At 37.5% G+C, this 18,229-nt stretch overlaps 1 protein-coding gene and 1 pseudogene across 4 annotated transcripts in view; both read left to right on the plus strand.

The window, feature by feature from the left end:
* The first annotated feature begins 325 nt into the window (after nt 1–325).
* The window catches only part of LOC111861261 (heparan-alpha-glucosaminide N-acetyltransferase), a 21,533-nt gene continuing 3,629 nt past the window's right edge, over nt 326–18,229 (plus strand). The window contains exons 1-12 of one of the 4 annotated variants that reach the window (XM_033750249.1): nt 326–2,211; nt 2,415–2,446; nt 6,091–6,172; nt 6,978–7,152; nt 8,023–8,135; nt 9,209–9,312; nt 10,057–10,184; nt 10,834–10,937; nt 12,254–12,361; nt 13,794–14,058; nt 14,345–14,630; nt 15,841–15,965. In XM_033750249.1, coding sequence (XP_033606140.1) covers nt 6,979–7,152; nt 8,023–8,135; nt 9,209–9,312; nt 10,057–10,184; nt 10,834–10,937; nt 12,254–12,361; nt 13,794–14,058; nt 14,345–14,630; nt 15,841–15,965 — 1,407 coding nt within the window. In that variant the 5' untranslated portion in view covers nt 326–2,211; nt 2,415–2,446; nt 6,091–6,172; nt 6,978. Of the gene's footprint in view, nt 2,212–2,414; nt 2,447–2,500; nt 2,640–6,090; nt 6,173–6,977; nt 7,153–8,022; nt 8,136–9,208; nt 9,313–10,056; nt 10,185–10,833; nt 10,938–12,253; nt 12,362–13,793; nt 14,059–14,344; nt 14,631–15,840; nt 15,966–18,229 lie in introns of those variants that run through there. The other 3 variants (XM_023845680.2, XM_023845681.2, XM_023845683.2) reach the window with 3 other exon arrangements.
* On the plus strand, nt 2,665–3,717 carry LOC111861262 (annotated as a pseudogene).

Raw genomic sequence — 18,229 nt, forward strand, 5'->3', positions numbered from 1 at the left:
CCATTATGCCATAAAGACGTATGGGGAGGTGGATGTACAGATTCACGTTTTCTTGGCCTCGGCACTAGTTGGATGTGAGTGGTCAGCGTCACGCTCCTGCCGCTTTACTCCCGGGGAAAGAGCCCCTCATACCCAACTGATAGGAGGCTGGGTGGGTCCAAAATGCTGCTTGTTTCCAGGGGGGGGGGAAGAAGCAAAGTGAAAGCATCAGTGAAAACAAAGAACAAAACTTCAATTAATATGTGGGTACATTAGGACCAGTAATTAGCTCATAAATCTAAACACAGGTATTTGATTTTTTATCTGTTTGAATTATTCACATAAGACACAGTGATGTAGCTTTGAGAAAATAATTAGTATTCACAAAATGTGCTGACAGTTTGTGTACATGAAGTGGTAGAAAAAGACACAATAGGGCTCACCCAAACTCTTAGTAGTAATGAGAAGACTCAGAAATGATCATCTTTGGTACTTTGCTGTTCATTCAAATAAAAATATAACCCAAATAGAACACAAAGTTAGGTAAATAAATCAACTGAAGACTTCAGTAAGTCTGAAACAGATACTTGACCATAACGAAAGGAGCAGGTTGTAGCTGTTTTCATATCCAGCAGTAATGTGGATTTAAAATAAGAAATGCATATAGGAACTGAACTATTTTAAAGATGACACACTACACAGACATTACCACACAACAGTCTGTACAGATGTTAAAAGTGGTAACTATGTACAAGAATGGACTTGCTCAAAACAACACGTATTATTCTATAGTTGGTCATTTCACACATACCTATTGCATTCTCTGTTGTACTCTTAAATGACATATAGTGAAAGAAAGTAAACAATTAAAACAGACAGAAATGTAGTGAGTCCTGTTACAGTCCTCTGCTGCTATAAGAATGTACAGTTAATCCACATGATAGGTAGCAACTTGAAGTGCAACCTATTCTGCTGCAGAAGGCTGTAAGTTAAGAGCATAACCATATGGATAACAAATATTTTTGGAAACTGTTCAGTTACAGTATGAAGGCCTATCAAAAAGTAATAACAAACACAATATGAGATCTCACAAACTTTGGAATGTATTCCCTTCAAAGTAGTCTCCACACAACAGAATAGCTCAATCCCAGTGTTCTTGCTTTGTTAGAGCATGCCTACAATTCATTTTTTTGGAATGGCTCTCAGTTTATTGTCACATTTTCACTAATGCCCTTGTTGTAAAACGTTCTCCTTTTAAATTCAGTTTTCAGTTTAGGAAAAGTATGAATGTATCACAAGGGGCCAAATTAGGGGAGTAGGTATATTGCGATATCAATTGTCAATGAATATACGTCGTTTCATATGTGCTTCAGAGCCCACTAATTCCCAGAAAATAATCGCAGACAGCAGTACTATTTCAGAAAGCTGTCAAATCCTTAGGAGTAAGTAGAATGTAAAATGCTATGTGCAGGTCTACGATGAGAGTACGACCACAACATCCGTTTACATCAGTATTATAATTTCAGGTGGTTCACTATCCTCATGTCCACCGTCAATAATATGAACAGAAGAGGATTCAGTGGATCATTATAGTGTGCCATCATTTGCAACATATTGTCACTTAAAGGTTAAGGATCAACCCATCCCTTACACCAGTGAACTCATAGTTATGGTCCATGATATCCCTAATGAGGGTTTTTTATTTAGAAAATTGCCATTTCCCATCGCTGAGTCTAGAGCCTGTAATAGTTTTCTCGTGTTTAAGCTGTCAAAAGGGTTTGCATAACGATAAATAGCGTTGTTCGTTCTGAATTACGTTGTGTATTTTAGCAACACCACATGATGATAATATTATGAAATTCAATGCTTATGAAACGTTTTATGAATTCCGTATATTGTTAGTTTGAGTCTTATTAATTTCGGAACTCCTTTGCTCACGACCTATTAATTCATCCTGATAGCTTCAGCTAGCAAGGTAAATCTCATTCCATGTATTAGTTTCAATGGTTCAAAGTCGCTTACAATGCTTCCGGTTACGGTTTAGCTCCTGGTGTTTGCTTCCATAGGGTGATACAGATTGGTCAAATCTGTGGTGTTGAACGGTGTCAAATGGGAAAGTATTCGAAGACTGTTGGTCGTGATTTTACAAAACAAATGGAAAGGCAAACGGAATAATAATGGTAACATTAGCATTTCTCGCCTAGAAAAGAAAAGATACCGCCAGAATATACAGTACGTACCCACTACATGTGAATGTATGCATTTTAAGGAACTTTTTAGTAAGTCGTTATTGCAATACACATGTAGCAGAATTACGTAATTTATTAACATTGAATTGGTTAGTAACGTAATTACTGAAGGGTGCAGTCGCCAGGGATATAACACCATATAGTCCGATTTGCCGTGCTAGCACCGTGCTTTGTGCCGATTTTCAGTTTTGGACAACTCTTCGACACTGAAGATAGAGGTAATATATATTCCTCCGAAACGTCGGTTAACGTTCACTGGACTACACGGCTATATGTCCCAGAAGATAAAACTATATCCACTGCTGTGAGAACCTTAAATGCAACAAGATCTAATTGCTGTTGGTAGATCTGATGATTCCTGCAACTGTTATCTGCAAGGACAATTTGGTCCAGCCCATCTTGTGAAGTTAAGTGGGTAAAAGTATACGGAATCATCTTTGTTTTTGTAGATCAGTTTAGCATACCAAATATTAAATCAGATTGCTGCCCCGCTAACTAGTTGTCACCCCAAATGTTCATTTCGCCAAAGCATTCAAGGTCTTGTTAAGATCTAAATTGTAAAATCCAGTATAACTAAAAGATTTTAGATTCTCATGGCAGTATCAAGATTATGTATTGTATTTAAACCATGCTGATGATCAACTGTAATCTTTGATTCTCCTACAAGTTGTCCATGACTATTGCTTTCTAGGTTATGTCGGTCAAAGTTGTCAAAGTAGTTTTTTATAAAATTGCACAATAGTTACATTGACTGGAATGATTTTGTACAGGCGAGGATTGTTATCACTTATCAGATATAATCATCCCAGAATTCTGTGCAATGGAGGTGAGCATCAGAAGCACACACTTCCTGATCTGCCATACAATTATAATGCGCTGGAACCAATTATTGTGCTGAGATCATGAAGCTCCATCATTCAAAACATCATGCTGCTTATGTGAACAACCTCAATAATCCAGAGAAGTTGAAGGAAGCACAAGCAAAGAACTGTGTAAGCACAATCATCAGCCTGGGCCCTGCACTGAAGTTCAATGGTGGAGGCCACATCAACCACACAATCTTCTGGCAAAACCTGTCTCCTACTGGAGGAAGCCCATCAAGTGAATTGGAAGAGGCTATTAAAAACAATTTTGGCTCACTTGACAACTTGAAAGCACAACTGTCAGCAGTATCTGTTGGAGTGCAGGAATCTGGTTGGGGTTGGCTGGGCTGCAACAGACAGACAAAGCGACTTCAGTTAGCAGCCTTTGCAAATCAGGACCCATTGGAAGCAACAACAGGTCTTGTACCTCTCTTTGGCATTGATGTTTGGGAACATGCTTACTATTTGCAGTATACAAATGTGCGACCTGATTACGTGAAGGCAATTTTTGACGTTGTTAATTGGAAGAACATTTCAGAGAGGTTTGCCAAAGCAAAGTCTGGATAAGATGGTTGCTCATTATATCTGCGTTCCTGGTGGATTTATCCTATGGATAATTATATGCTTTCTAGTAACTTTATGATAAAGGAAAGTAATTTACATACTTGTGTAACAGATTAAGTCATTGTTCTGTTTATCTGTATATGCTCTTGTAAACTACTTTCCTAATGTGTTGTGTAGTGCCTTCCTTAACGTGACACCTTTAATTTCATTTCAGGTGAAATAGTGGTTTCCAGTAGTATCAATATTTTCTTATTCTAAATATGAAAACATACTCATGACATTGAAATTGTGGAAGAATATCAGATATTTAACTGCTGTTTAATTACATTTTGTTTCACTTTTTGAATTAGAGTGCTCTGCTTGCGTCTTCTGTGACATTACAAAGACTATCAAAGGATGTTAGTAATTTGATACAATACCACATTGAAAGTATTTTGGTATTGGTATAAAAATTAATATTGACTTATCATTTCTATTGATTCTATGTGACATTCAGGGATTAGAGACCCAGTCCTTCTTGCCTGTTTCTGATGTAACATGTCAGACTTTTTATATATAATCACATTTTTTTTAAATGTACCACATTTTCAGATTTGCCTTGATCAGTGAAATATCTTATACAATTATGTGTGATATCAGTATGGAAATTTATTTTAATAGCCATTCATGTCTACCATAATCGTTAATTCATGGACAGAGAATTTGCATATATCATGTAAAATGAGAAAAGGTGAAGTTATTCATAAAGAACATACTGTCATGCTATACAGAGATGCAAAGTTCTAATGCATGAAAATGCATAGAGCCTTACCTCCATTCCTATGGGCACATGAAGTATGTAGTTCTAGTCACAAGAATAACTTCATAACAAAGGTGAAATTATTTGTGATAAAATCAGTGAATATAACATCATTATACAGGGCTACTATAAATGATTCATTCGTTTTTAAAACGCCATATTTTCCAAAGTATTACACGGACAAATATGATTGATATATAAAAAGAACCGTAACCTCACCAAGTTTGTATTGTGTGCACCAGTTGGCAGCACAAGTTCAGTGCCTTTACAAACTGGCGACAATGCAAGAAAAGAGTTTTTGTTTGTTGGAATATGCGAGATGTTCGTCTGTTATAGCAGTGCAACGCGCATTCAAAAGAGAGTACGGAAAAGAACCGCCATGTAAACAAAGCATTTTGTGGTTGTATCGGCAATAAGGACACGCTGGATTGGGCGTGTTGGTGAGAATGACGTAGCTCTGTTCACTTGGCCTCCCAGATCACTTGATCTAATTAATGCCTTGTGACTTCTTCCTTTGGGGGTACATTAAGGATCGTGTTTACGTACCCCCACTGCCAAGAACAGTAGTAGAGCTGAGGGAACGCATAGATGCTGCAGTGATGACCATTGACAGGATGATGCTACAAAATGTGTGGAACAAGCTCGACTACTGCCTGGACGTGTGTCATGTGACCCAAGGGGCATAGATAGAACATTTGTAGAGTATGAAGAAAACTTGGCGAGTTTACGGTTCTTTTTATATATCAATCATATTTGTAGGTATAATGCTTTGGAAAATATAGCGTTTTAAAAACGAATGAATCAGTTATAGTAGCCATGTATTTATAATGTTATGTGGCAAGACATTATTATGTTTTGTATCAAAACCATGTATGAAGACAGCACTGTAAAATTAACCTTGGAATAATATATGTTAAATCTAGTGGATGTAATGATATTGAAAAACATTGGTGTCTCTAGATCATGCCCAGGTTGTTGTTGTCTGTGGTCCCTTGAATATTAAAACATATACCATAATGGTATAGTTCCAGTTTTTATTACAGTACTGTAAACATTTCAAGCAATATACAGGTTTATGAACTATTGCACCTTTTTCTACTAATGAGTAGTGGTTGGGTATGAGAATTTTTATTGTCTGCCTCATCATATTGAATTAAAATTCTATGAAGATTGTAAGGATATTTTCCAGAAACATTTCCTGTATGAAGTATTCAGATATCTCCATCAAGGGATTAGAATGCTGCTAATTGCTATGGTGTAACAATAGGAGTTTTAACATGTGTGGTTTAATAATTTCTCTCCTATTCATGCAAAAGGTAATTGTCGCTTAAGGCTGTGCAATTTGTATGTGGGTTGAGAATGCTGCAGTATGACAGAAATCATCGACGTCTTTCACTTAAATACTATTTGAGTTCATGGCAGCTTCACCACATTACAAGTCAATATATATCTGAGAAAATGTCAAAATTGTATCTATGCTCATGGGGAGTGACTTTAAGTTAAATTTGTATTGAATTTAATTGTAAATTGTGATATGTTCATATGGTTTTAGAAGACAGAATTTGCATGTTATTGTACTGTAAGGCTTTAGCGTGCATTCTGACGTAATGTAAAGTTGTAACATCTGTTGTTTCAGAAAAGTTCATATGTGTTTATACACTAAGGAAAACTTGCCAAATGAATCAATACCCAGAAACATAACTGAACAATATAAGTCTGTAAGTATATTTGTTGTGTTGGAATGTTGAAAATGCAAATTTAAAATAGTACATTATTTTAAATTACAAATATACATCATATCTTAACATTACTGAAATAATTTGCATCACATTTATTACAATCTGATCTGCAAATCAACATTATAGAATAAATACTCAACTGTGTGTTGCACCTGTGCATGAATGCATGTGAACATGAACCTAAATCACAATCAAGCCCAAAGTAACATTGATAATAAAGAATGCAGTAATTCAGTGTCATGTGTGTGGACTTCAACAGAACAAAACCATGTCTTCACAGAAAAAAATTCATTAACCTTAATTTTCAGTTAATTTCTTTTTCTTCCCCTTTGCTCTTACTTTGGAGCATAGGGCTGATTTCTCAGTTTTATTGATCATTTTTACACGTGGTAGGACTCCTTGGATGGGTGATCAGCTCGTCGCAAGGCCTCTATCTAAACAAGAGACAACACAAACAGAGAATAAATGCATACACATACCAAACATCTGTGCCTTGTGTGGTATTCGAACCCACAATCCTAGCTTCTAAGCACGCGAAGACAGTGCATGCCTCAAACGGCTTGGCTACCATGGCCAGCAATTTTCCATGAGTAGGGGATTTTAAATCCACTGGCAGCAAGAGTTCAGGTGAGGGGTAATGCTATTAGCATTGAAAGAATGCAGTGTTGTCAGCTGGACTGTGTGCATGTGCTGTTACAGTGTAGTGCACATTCAATGAAGGTTAATGTAGAAATAAATGTGATTTATATTATATTATCTCAGGCTTGTAACTCTTCTATTACAGGATGTATGAAAATCTTAACTGGAATACAGTGTTGAAGATGTTATTACAGTGGGATGAATCTAAACAGTGTAATGAAACTAATCCCCAGTTAGGGTTAGATGAAGCATGTCTGAAAGTGATATCATCATCGCCTCATTCTCTCACTCTCTGGACCCAGTCAGAAGAATGTGATAAGGTAAATCTGTTTTATTGCATTCTTTAGACCAAGCAATAATAATATTCACAATGTCATATGAATAACGTAATATACAATTGCCCAGTTATTTTAACTCCCTCTAAATGACACATTATATGTGATCTCATGTACAGTAAGGAAAAAAATCTGTCTAGACTGCTGTGATTATGTACAGTAGCATGAGAGCCACCATTAGAATTTCCTTTTATCCTCATTATCTTCCTGAACCAATTTACACGTGTAGGATTTTTTGTTCTTACAGCAGTGGTTATGAAGACTTCCCTGTCCTGGGATATAATGCTGTGCGGTCTGTTGAAAGTCAAGAGCTAAGAGCCGTGTTTGCTGCTTGGCTTATTCTTTGACCCTGAAGATGAGAGTGACATGTTCCTCTGAAATGTCGGTTGATTTTCAGCAGACTACATGGTATTACATCTCAGAAGCTAGAACTCTTCAATTTACACCTCCCCATATACAAGTCATCAGTACAGTGTTATCCAGAGGTACAAATGATCTTTCAGAACTAGGGAAATTTCCAGGCATTCATTGAAAAGTTGTATGCCAAGTCGTAGAGTACATAGCGCCTCACTTTAACACATCCTTTATGTCCTTATGGTGCTTAGGCATAGGTACTTTAGTACCTTACATGTATATGGTAAAATGGCCAAATTTCAGTATCTCTCATCATACATAACAATATTTATCCTTTTAAACTAGCGTTTATTGTACATTAACATGAAATTAAGAATAAGCTGAATACATCTATTTATGACTACAGTATAATATATTTTTTAAAGTAAAGTTTTGTGTTGCTTCTGGTTGCCTCACACTGCAGCTGACTGTAGGATTACTTAATTTTTTCTCTCTTTACAGTGTGATTTTATTGAAGCTGCCAGGTTACCTGCAAATGGCAGTGTGTCAGTGCTGTTGAAGACAACGTTTCCTATAGATTTGTATGTTGAAAATAACCATTCAGAATATTGCTAGTAAGTATGCATAGATGTGGTACAGTTCACAGTCTAAATGCAGATTTATGCAGGTAAATTAAAAGCAGTTTCATTCTCAATTTGCAAATTATTAAGACAAATTTCTTACTGATATATGGTTTTTAGGTACTAACACCTGTATTTCTGATCACCGCTGACAGTTTGTTCTTCTGCAACTAATCGGATGTTACATGTTTTAATCCAAAATGCTGGGCATGTTGGATGTGAAAGTGTGATGTAATTAGCACTGGCATGTAAATAGTTTCCTTTTCTGTTCAGTTCAGTTCAGTTTATTGTAATATTCCATTAATCAAGAACAGGCTACAAATGTCGCCAGTCTGATATAGAACCAGTCGCAGATATACAAGACACCAAATACTCAAAGAATATACTACGTCTGCTTTGAATATTAAAGCGTCAGTCATACAATTACAATTCTGTTGCTCTAATTTGTCTTGGGACTCTAGAGGTTACCAGTTTATTAATTTACTATAAATATAGTAACCTGAAGAAGCAGCGACATAGATTTTCAACATACAAAGTTGTGTCAGAAGTCAATCACAATAAAACCTCCATATGCAGAAATTTAGGATGTTGAAGCTTTCATTGATGTAAAATGGAAGTTCTGTCTCTAGATGTTTTCGCCTACAAACTTCTAGTTTCAGTGCAAGTTTGTAGTCATATTTTCAATAATGTCAAATTAACAGAAGGAAAATTATTTTCTTTAAGAATAATTAAGATCAATTTATATAAAATTAAGAGGAAAGAGGTACTGACATAAGATTATGAAGATAAAAAAGTTCCATTTGAAATTTATTGTAACCAAAATAATAAGTTTTCATCATTGTACTTATTAAGATACCTGAAACTTATTCATACCAGAAGTCACTTATTTCTTACATCCAGAACCTTCATGAATTGGTGTTGACAGTCAGTGGACTGAAAGACTCAGAAATGTTATTAAGCATGAATAAATTTTGGAGACTAAGACAGTATAAATTGTTTTATTTTAACCTGTGAATGTAATTTCTGTCATTATTTTGCAAATCATACACACTTAATTTTATTTACAGTGAGGGATATAAGTTTGAAGAACACGGAATATATGGCTGGAACATCACAGGAGACAGTTGCTATGGAATATACACAATTCAAAGCCCTGATAAACCTTATATACGTATGTATAAAATGAATGCTCATTAATTAGAACTAAGTAACTTTTGTATATGATTGGCAATTTTAAAAATAACTGCTTTGTAAAAACATCTGAAATCTTCAGCTTCACAAAATGTTACTTATGTCATAGGAAAATAAACTTTGGAGTGAAAAAGTTAAGACATAAAGAAAAAATATTGGTATTAACCTTTCTACCATCATATAGATTCAGTACTACATAAATGTAGGATAAGGTAAAGCTATCCCTGTAACAGACCATGGAGGGCCATAGGGTTGTAAGACATTGGGGCTCATTTCCTAGACAGTCACCTCATAGATGACAGTGAGACTGTCAACCTTATGCGCCAGCCGTCCTTTACCCCACAGGAAGATTCCTGGTACTCATTTCTGTTAGAGGCTGAGTCAACCCCAGGGTCATAGTGCTGCTGGAAGGATTAGGTTGTTTAAAAAATACAGTGATCTCGTCAGAAATTGAACCCTGCTACCGCGTGCCCCTTTTTGATACATACGCTCCAAACGGAACTTAATGTTAAGGAATCCTTGAAATCTAAAATAGGCCGTAACCCTTGTTATTGTTTTAGCCTTACAGTTCTGATTGTTTTCAGCTGTTTTATGTCTGTAGATATGAATTGTTTGGTTACGTATGATTTGGTTTTCCTTATCAGACACCGATATTTTGTAGATTGAACGATGAACATTAGCACTGTATTATTTTTTTAGTAATGCAGATTGCCTTTACTTCCAGCAATTGTGGTTGCTTTCTTCATCTATTTGGCAGCTTTCTTGTTGTTCAACATTGGCCGATGTATATATTCATCTGAATGGGTAGCACAAATAAGAGCACGAAATGTGCCATTTTCAGAGTTGGAGAGTGTAAGTACAGTAGCACTGTTATTATATGACACTGTTTTATGTTTATGTATGATTTTTCTGCACCTATTTTCCATCAGAATCCCTTACTTCTCCCTCATAGTGGAGTAAGTTATTTCTTAATTATATTTGAGGGGATTCCACAATTCTGACGCCATTCCCAGACATTCTTTTCAGAAGTGTGGAAATATTTACATGTAATGCAGAATTGTGTAAGGTTTCATAAAGAAAAAGAAAGGTAATTTAGCAATACAAAATTAAGAGGCCCATAAAATTTGGTTTCAGATTGAATTGGTTATTTTCCATCCAGTGTTGTATGATGTTTGTTCAGAGTCCATATCTGAACTTAAGCTGCTGATTTAGTAGGACAAAGAGGACACTATCTTCTGGCTGACAGTTTTACATATGACCATTAAATAACTGATATGCATTTGGGTTCAAACATTTGTGATTTCTAACAACAGTGTAGAGAACTAAGAAACAGATTTCTAGAATCCTAAATGATATAATGCACCGAATTCATTGTTATATAAGTGAAAACATGGGAAATTAAATGTTCCTATAGGTCAACATAGTGTCTGCAGACATTGATAGAGGCATAAATGGAAGTGCAGTAACTAAAAATGGTCAAAGTTTTGTGTCTTGTGTTTAGGATTTGGGAACTCCTAGTCCAACAGATGTCCCATCATTAATATCCGAGGCTGTTACTGTTATAAGGTCGAAAGGTCGCGTGAAGTCATTGGATGTATTTCGAGGGTGAGTTTATTTTAATATAAAGCCTGTAAGGGCCAGAAAAGGAAATGTACTTGCAAATTAAACTTACTTACTCATGGAGCTGAGCCCTTCTGGAGGAGCTGCCAATTCTGCAGCTACTCAAGAATTTCCCAGCATTTTATGGAACCCAAAGGTTCATTACTGTGTTCACAAGAGCCCTCCACTGGTTCCTATCCTGATCCAGCTCTATCCAATCCATACCATCCCATCCTATCTCTCTAAGATCCATTCAAATATTGTCCACCCACCTACGCCTTGGTGTTCCCTGTGGTCTCTTCTGGCTTTCCCACCAATATGCTAGACGCATTCCTCGTCTCCCCCATTCGCGCTACATGACCTGTCCACCTCATCCTCAATTAAATGAAATAAAAATTCAGTGTAAGTAAATATGAACACTAACCTGTAAGGATATATTTTCCTTCTAGAAATACAGTTCATGGTTATAGTGCTATACTAGAAGGAAGGTTTAAAGGTGTACTTTTGCTGCAAAAGAAATCATGCGAGTTGCATATTATTACCACTTGAAAATCAAGTTCCTGTTAGACAGTGGTGGGCTTTCCATAAATAAGTGGTTCAACATTTTTAAGAAGTGTGCTGACAAAATGTGTACCACTGTGGGTAGCCAGAGGCCAGCACAGTAGTCATTGCTTGTTCAGCAGCAAATTACAAAGACTGCTTTCTTCATAGTCACCGCCATGAAAGCCTCAAATCTTACATGGTATTGTAGTTGTATTTCCCACCTGTCATATTCTGTTGCTTCAAGGATATAGTGGATGCTCAAATGGCATCAAAGATTGTACTGCAGGTAGGGCATGGTGGCTTTCAGGAGTGCTTCAAACAGACATGTTGATTCCATCAGATATGTGTAGCTGCTGAAAATACAGTAATTTTATGATAACTCTGTCTAAGGACTTGTTAGTGTTACCTGATTTGAGATGTGGCTCCTGTCCCATAAATGGTTTAAACTGCCACTGCTACTACAGCCATGACATTCAGATGGAGCTCTGATGCCGCCCCAGCCTCCTGTCCAGTGGATACCAGAGAAAAAGTGGCCAGGACATGGAGATGACCTCTCACCACAATTTAGTGCTGAGGCAGACCTATAACTGCTGCCACCTGCATACATACTGAACAGAAAGATGAGAGAGAGAGAGAGATTGTGGTAGAAAGTGAATGTGAGGATGACCATAATTTTAACATGTCATGTAATTACTAAAGTAAACATATGTAGATGTACAAGTATGTACTCATTATAGATGACCATAATTTTATAATTACGAGTGAACATTCTGTTTCAGGATCTCAATTTCAATAATGATATTTGTCAACTATGGAGGAGGTCAGTACTGGTTTTTCAAACACTCTCCATGGAATGGTCTGACAGTTGCTGATTTGGTTTTCCCATGGTGAGTAACTTTATTCTCCTGAAAATAGCAACAGAAAGTAATTTGTTCACCTAAATTAACAGTTTTTATCAGGAAAAAAAAAAGTGAAGTTGGCCCCGAGCTTAACTTATTAAGCACTATGCCATGAAGGTGTATGGGGGAGTGGATGTATAGCTCCACATTTTCTTGACCTCAGTACTAGTTGGAGGTGAGTGGTCAGCTTCAAGCACCCGGCTGCTTTACCCACAGGGAAAGAGTCCCCAGTACCCATTGGATAGGAGGTTGGGTGGACCCCAGATTTGGCCTGGATGACTTGGAGAAGAGAGAATTCTTGACCCTACCAGTACTTGAACTCCAGACCCTAGCCAGTTCCTGTACCAACTATGCTATCCCGGCTCACAGTTTTTATTAGTAGGCATTTTAATTTTGCAACTCTTGAATCAGTTCAGTGGTGTATTCATCAGTCATTATTTTGTATTTTTCTTCCCTATGCATTAATATTCCTCTCTACTTTTTACTCTGTTGCTAATGCAATGGGAGATTTGAGAGGCAGTGTTTCCTTTGCCACGGTGTAAGCTCTGTTATACTGACAGGTAACAGAGTGAGAAGAAATTCTCTTTCTCTATAATTCTCTTTAGATTCATATCAGCTTCCTGAATTTTTGTATTTCCTCCCAATTAACAAGGTCAAATGAATGCATAAGGGGTAGGCATAGACTGACCCTTGCACCGTAATCTATTGTGCATCCCTTTCTGTTCCAACCTTTCAACAGTCCTACATTTCAAATTAAATTAACAAGGTTGATTGAGATGGTTGCTTGAAGTACTGCAGTTGGTTTGATATATTTAAAACTTCACCAGAATGACAGATTTATAATCAAGACCAAAATTAGGTAAAAGCAGAAATATCTTTTCGCAAAGTTGTATTTCAGTGACACAAATCTGTTCCATCTTGCTTTTAGTCATACTTTTGTGTGTTAGTTTATGAGTGTCACTAGCGAGACTATACAGCACCAAACAGTAGGACAATAGGTGAATGGTGAAAGGGGTTTGGAAGGAAGCAGTTGTGGGGTAACTGGGGTACTGTTCTGGAAAATGACTGAAACAACTTAGGAAAACCATGAAAGACCTCAGTTAGGATAGCTGGCGTGCCAGTCAAGATTTTAACAGAGCACCTCCTGAATACAAGTGTTACTAGTACATCAACGTTTTCAGTTCCTGTTATGTTAATAATCAAGAGTCAGAGTAGTTCCCTCATATGTTCAGGTGAAAGATACATGTTTCACTGAGTATTATATAGTGGACCAGTGACACATCAGATTCACAGATAGTGCACATCTCTAGTATATACAGTATTTTGCAATGGTTTTTAACCAGTATTACTACATTGAACCATATGTTAACTGAAACATGTAAAGTTTAGAGACTAACCTAAAAATATGATTGTATGCTAGGTTCCTCTGGATCATGGGTGCAAGCATGGCCATCTCCCTTCGTTCACACTTACGCAGATCGCTGTCACGGAAACGTCTGTTCTTGAGAGTATTGACGAGATCCATCACACTTGTGGCACTGGGTGTGATACTCAACTCTAGTGGGAACAAGAAAAACGGCATCACAAATTTGAGACTGCCTGGTGTACTGCAACGTATAGGACTTGCATATTTTGTTGTTGCATTCATCGAAACTGTGTTCATGAAACCTCAAGGTTCCTTCCAGGTAGGGAAGTATATGGTTGCTGTTTGTAATGTTATGGAACTGATTCTGGTATTCGTGCACAGTTTAAAAATTCCTAAGATGCTAAGGAGTGATAAACATATTTCAAGCAGAATAGATTCAAGTAGGAAGAAAACTCATTATATTCAAAGATCTGTAAATATTTTTTTTCTTCTGTTTGAAATAAGGAAAGCTTCCCACCACTGGTGCCTGTATATGCAAAATCAAGGCACTTGCAAAATATATACTTCTTCACCTTTGTTTCTGTATCTGTTGTTTGTTCTTGCAGTATGGTCGTTGGTTGGTGATCCAAGACTTACTGGATAGTTGGGTGCAGTGGCTTGTAGTACTTGCTCTCACTGCAACACACACTGTGCTGACATTTTTAATGCCTGTTCCTGACTGTCCCGTGGGATATCTGGGACCTGGTGGGCTTCATAACCATAGCTCCAGTCCGAATTGTACTGGTGGAGCTGCTGGGTACCTTGATCGATTAGTATTTGGAGAAAATCATATCTACCAGCATCCTACTTGCAAGTCTGTATATGAGACTGTGACACCATATGATCCAGAAGGTATGCTGAAGTTCAGCTTCAGTTCAGGGACAACCTTGGATTCTAATTAGTAAGCAGTAAATGTTGGGTGTTCTCATGTGAACACTTAAAGGTTGCTTCCAGTTCTTATTTTACAGACTCAGTCCACATAGTGCTTACTGAGCACGTATAATTAAGCCTCTTACATACACCACCACCACAGTTGTGCCACCAGGGTGGCATGGCCATGTCAGCTAATAACTTTAAATGAAACCTTTCACACGTGGTGGCTGTGGCATCTCTGGAAGCGCTGCCATAATGCTGGTGGCAGAAGGACGCGAGTTTTCAAGCCACCAGCTTGGTAGCGCCACCACCTCAGTCCATTGTAATATATAATAGAAGGTCTTCACACGAGACGCGACTGTGAGTGCGGCCAGACATTTCTGCATTGTGTTCTGTGAAGTGTGTTGTGCCTTCAAACTCAAAATATCAATGCAAAAAACATGTTCTTTTTAAATTTTGTATTTTTAAGGCTGTATTAGTTTCAATCAACAAATAAAGCTAATTAAAATTAACCTATAAGAAGGTCAAATTTTTTCTTACCTCAGTGTGACCATGAGCTTTTCTTCCGGTGGCATGCTGTCTCTCATATTGGTGTCCACACCAGTCAGTTTTTCTTTCATACACTGTAGCAGCTCATCAAAAGATGCAATACTCAAGTGCGCAAAAATGAAAAATTTGTCAGGATTCTGTCGAAGGTCAGTGTACAATGTGTAGAAAATACCTTTCGTTGATCGGTCTATTAAGATTGGGTGTACCCAAAACTTCAGTTTTTACGCCGTTTACACAAACGGGAGAACAAAAAGATTAAAGCCCCTCCCTCTTCCAACTCCATTTTGAGACTGATCTATGACTGGTGGCATATTTGGTATTGAGAAAAAATATTCTCACTGACAGGAAAAGCGCCACCAAAATTCATGGTGGCACGACCATGGTGGTGTCGTGTGTAAGAGGCCTTAGTGTCCTGCTTAGCAGGCTGAGAAAAACCTCAAAAATATTTTGGTGAGGATAACTCATTTCTGGCTTGGTATTCACTGCAGATACGTGCCAAATGCAAGACATGCATTGTCGATGTAGAAACCCGCTCCATACATTAAGGGTATCACTGCACTGAAAAATCGTGGACGTTTTTATAGTTTATGAACTGAATATTACAGTGAACTCACGATGTAATATATGTTTATTTATTCAGGTCTTCTGGGAACTCTGACTTCAATTCTCATTGTGTACTTGGGTGTTCAAGCTGGAAGAATTATACTGTGCTACCACTACACATTTTCACGCATTGCCAGATGGACTGTATGGGCCATGATTACGGTCAGTAAAAATTATAAACTCCATTAAAATCTCAGGCAGTCAACTGCATCAGAAACCGTGTTTCAGGGACCTTCTCTGTCTCCATCATTATGGTCAGCAACAAGAAGATTTTAGTGCACACACTACAGTTAAATGGTAGACTCCATTATGTAGTAAACTTCCCATTTTCCAGTTTGTATGGTGAATGTGATGTCTTGATTACATGAATATGCTGCTTGCATGAGAGAAAATCCAATACAGAGTAAAAAGCACTTTAAATTTCCTAGAATTTTTTATGGCAGTGTTTGACAGTATCTATTATAATTTCATGTTTGAACACTTTAATTATATTGCATACAGAACATGATTTTAATTGTTCATTGGACAGAGCCAACTGCTATGGCTTGGCTCTGGCTTTACCTGCGGACTGTTGACCTACATTTCTTTGAAGTAAACATGTGTGCTTCTGTTGTGAAATTATCTTCCTTTCCTGGTTTAATGATGTGCCCAGGTTTCATCACAAATTACAGTCCTCCATGATGCCTTCCCTTAGATTTACTTTGCATTTTATTGTTTTAGTTCCTCTAGCTTGTTTTCTGCTGTTTTGACACATCCGGCAGACACTTTTCAATCCATGGTTCTTTTCTCAGAAGCCATTAAATATTCCAGTCAGGCCATTGAGTTAATATTTAGTTGCCTGTTAGGATACAAGCCATGACACGTCCATGCGCGTTGGTGATAGCAGCAACTGTGTGATGTATCAGCAACAACAGACTTCCAACCTTCCTTAGATGCTCTAGAAAATGACAGAATACTGTATTTGAACAACGCAGAACAGTCTTGATGAATTCCAACACTGGAGGCTTTCCCAGCTATGAGAAACTTCAGGACAGCATTTTTCTGTTGCATATATGCCTGCTTAATTTTCTTCTAGAGTTACAGTAGACATAATAGCTGTTAAAATTCGCACTTGCTCTTCCAGATGTTGGGTCCATAGAGTGTGGATTATGCAGGATCTTGTCATTTCATTCCAAGCACAACAGTACAAAAGAGAATGCAGTCTTGAATTTTACTGTACATTCCTTGGATATGTGTGTGTGAGCGTATGGCAAGTACAGTGTAATCAGGTATCTTCATACCCTTTAGCTAGGTATTTTGTAGAGTAACTAGTTGAGAAAGCAGGTAAGATGAAGTTTTGTTTCTACATTTTACCCACTAAAAGTGTGAAGATGCAGTACTTGCCTACAATACTAACACATCCCTACCACAATATTGCCATGTTAGGTGGGTCCCTTGTCACCACGGCATGGTGCATCCTCAGGTTGCGGATGGAGGAGATGCCCTCTAGTTTTGGAGGGAAGCTGTGAACATATTGAATCAGCAGTCGTGGACAGCCGACAAGGGGTGGCCCGCCAGCTTGGGGGTTGGGCGTGGGGCTAACAACTCCTCACCGTAAAAAATCGTTACGAAAATGAACACAAAACCTCGGACCTGGACTGATTCCTTGGATAAACGACCTAAGCTAATGAAAATGGATATGAGATTTGGCACTTGGAATGTATGAAGTTTATATAGGGCAGGTTTGCTCAGGGCAGTGGCAGAAGAAATCTTAAAATATAAGGTAAGATTTAGCAGGGGTACAGGAGGTCAGATGGGATGGAGGTGGCATCACACCAGCAGGAGACTATACATTTTTCTATGGAAAGGGAAATGAAAATCATGAATTAGGTACAGGTTTTTTCATACATAAGAAAATCATATCAGCAGTTAAGAGGATAAAATTCGTTAGTGATAGGATATCATATATAATATTAAAAGGTCGCTGGTGTGATATTGTTATGAATGTTCACACCCCAACAGAAGATAAAATTGATGACATAAAGGATAGATTCTTTGAAGAACTAGAACATGTATTTGATAAATTCCTGAAGTACCCTAAGAAAATTTTGTTAGGAGATTTCAGTGCCAAAGTAGGGAGGGAAGACATTTTCAGACCAACAATTGGGAATGAGAGTTTGCATGAAATTAGTAATGATAATGGAGTTAAGAGTTGTAAACTTTGCCACATCAAAAAATCTCACTGTCAAAAGTACAATGTTCCCACATCATAACATCCATAAATTTACTTGGACATCTCCTAATGGGAAGATACACAATCAAATAGACCATATTTTGATAGACAGGAGACGGTACTCAAGTATACTTGATGTCCGATCATTCAGGGCAGCAGATTGTGATACTGACCACTACCTGGTGGTGGCAAAGGTTAGGGAAAGACTGGCAGT

This window comes from Cryptotermes secundus, unplaced genomic scaffold, assembly GCF_002891405.2.
Source record: "Cryptotermes secundus unplaced genomic scaffold, Csec_1.0 scaffold68, whole genome shotgun sequence".
Taxonomy (NCBI): domain Eukaryota; kingdom Metazoa; phylum Arthropoda; class Insecta; order Blattodea; family Kalotermitidae; genus Cryptotermes; species Cryptotermes secundus.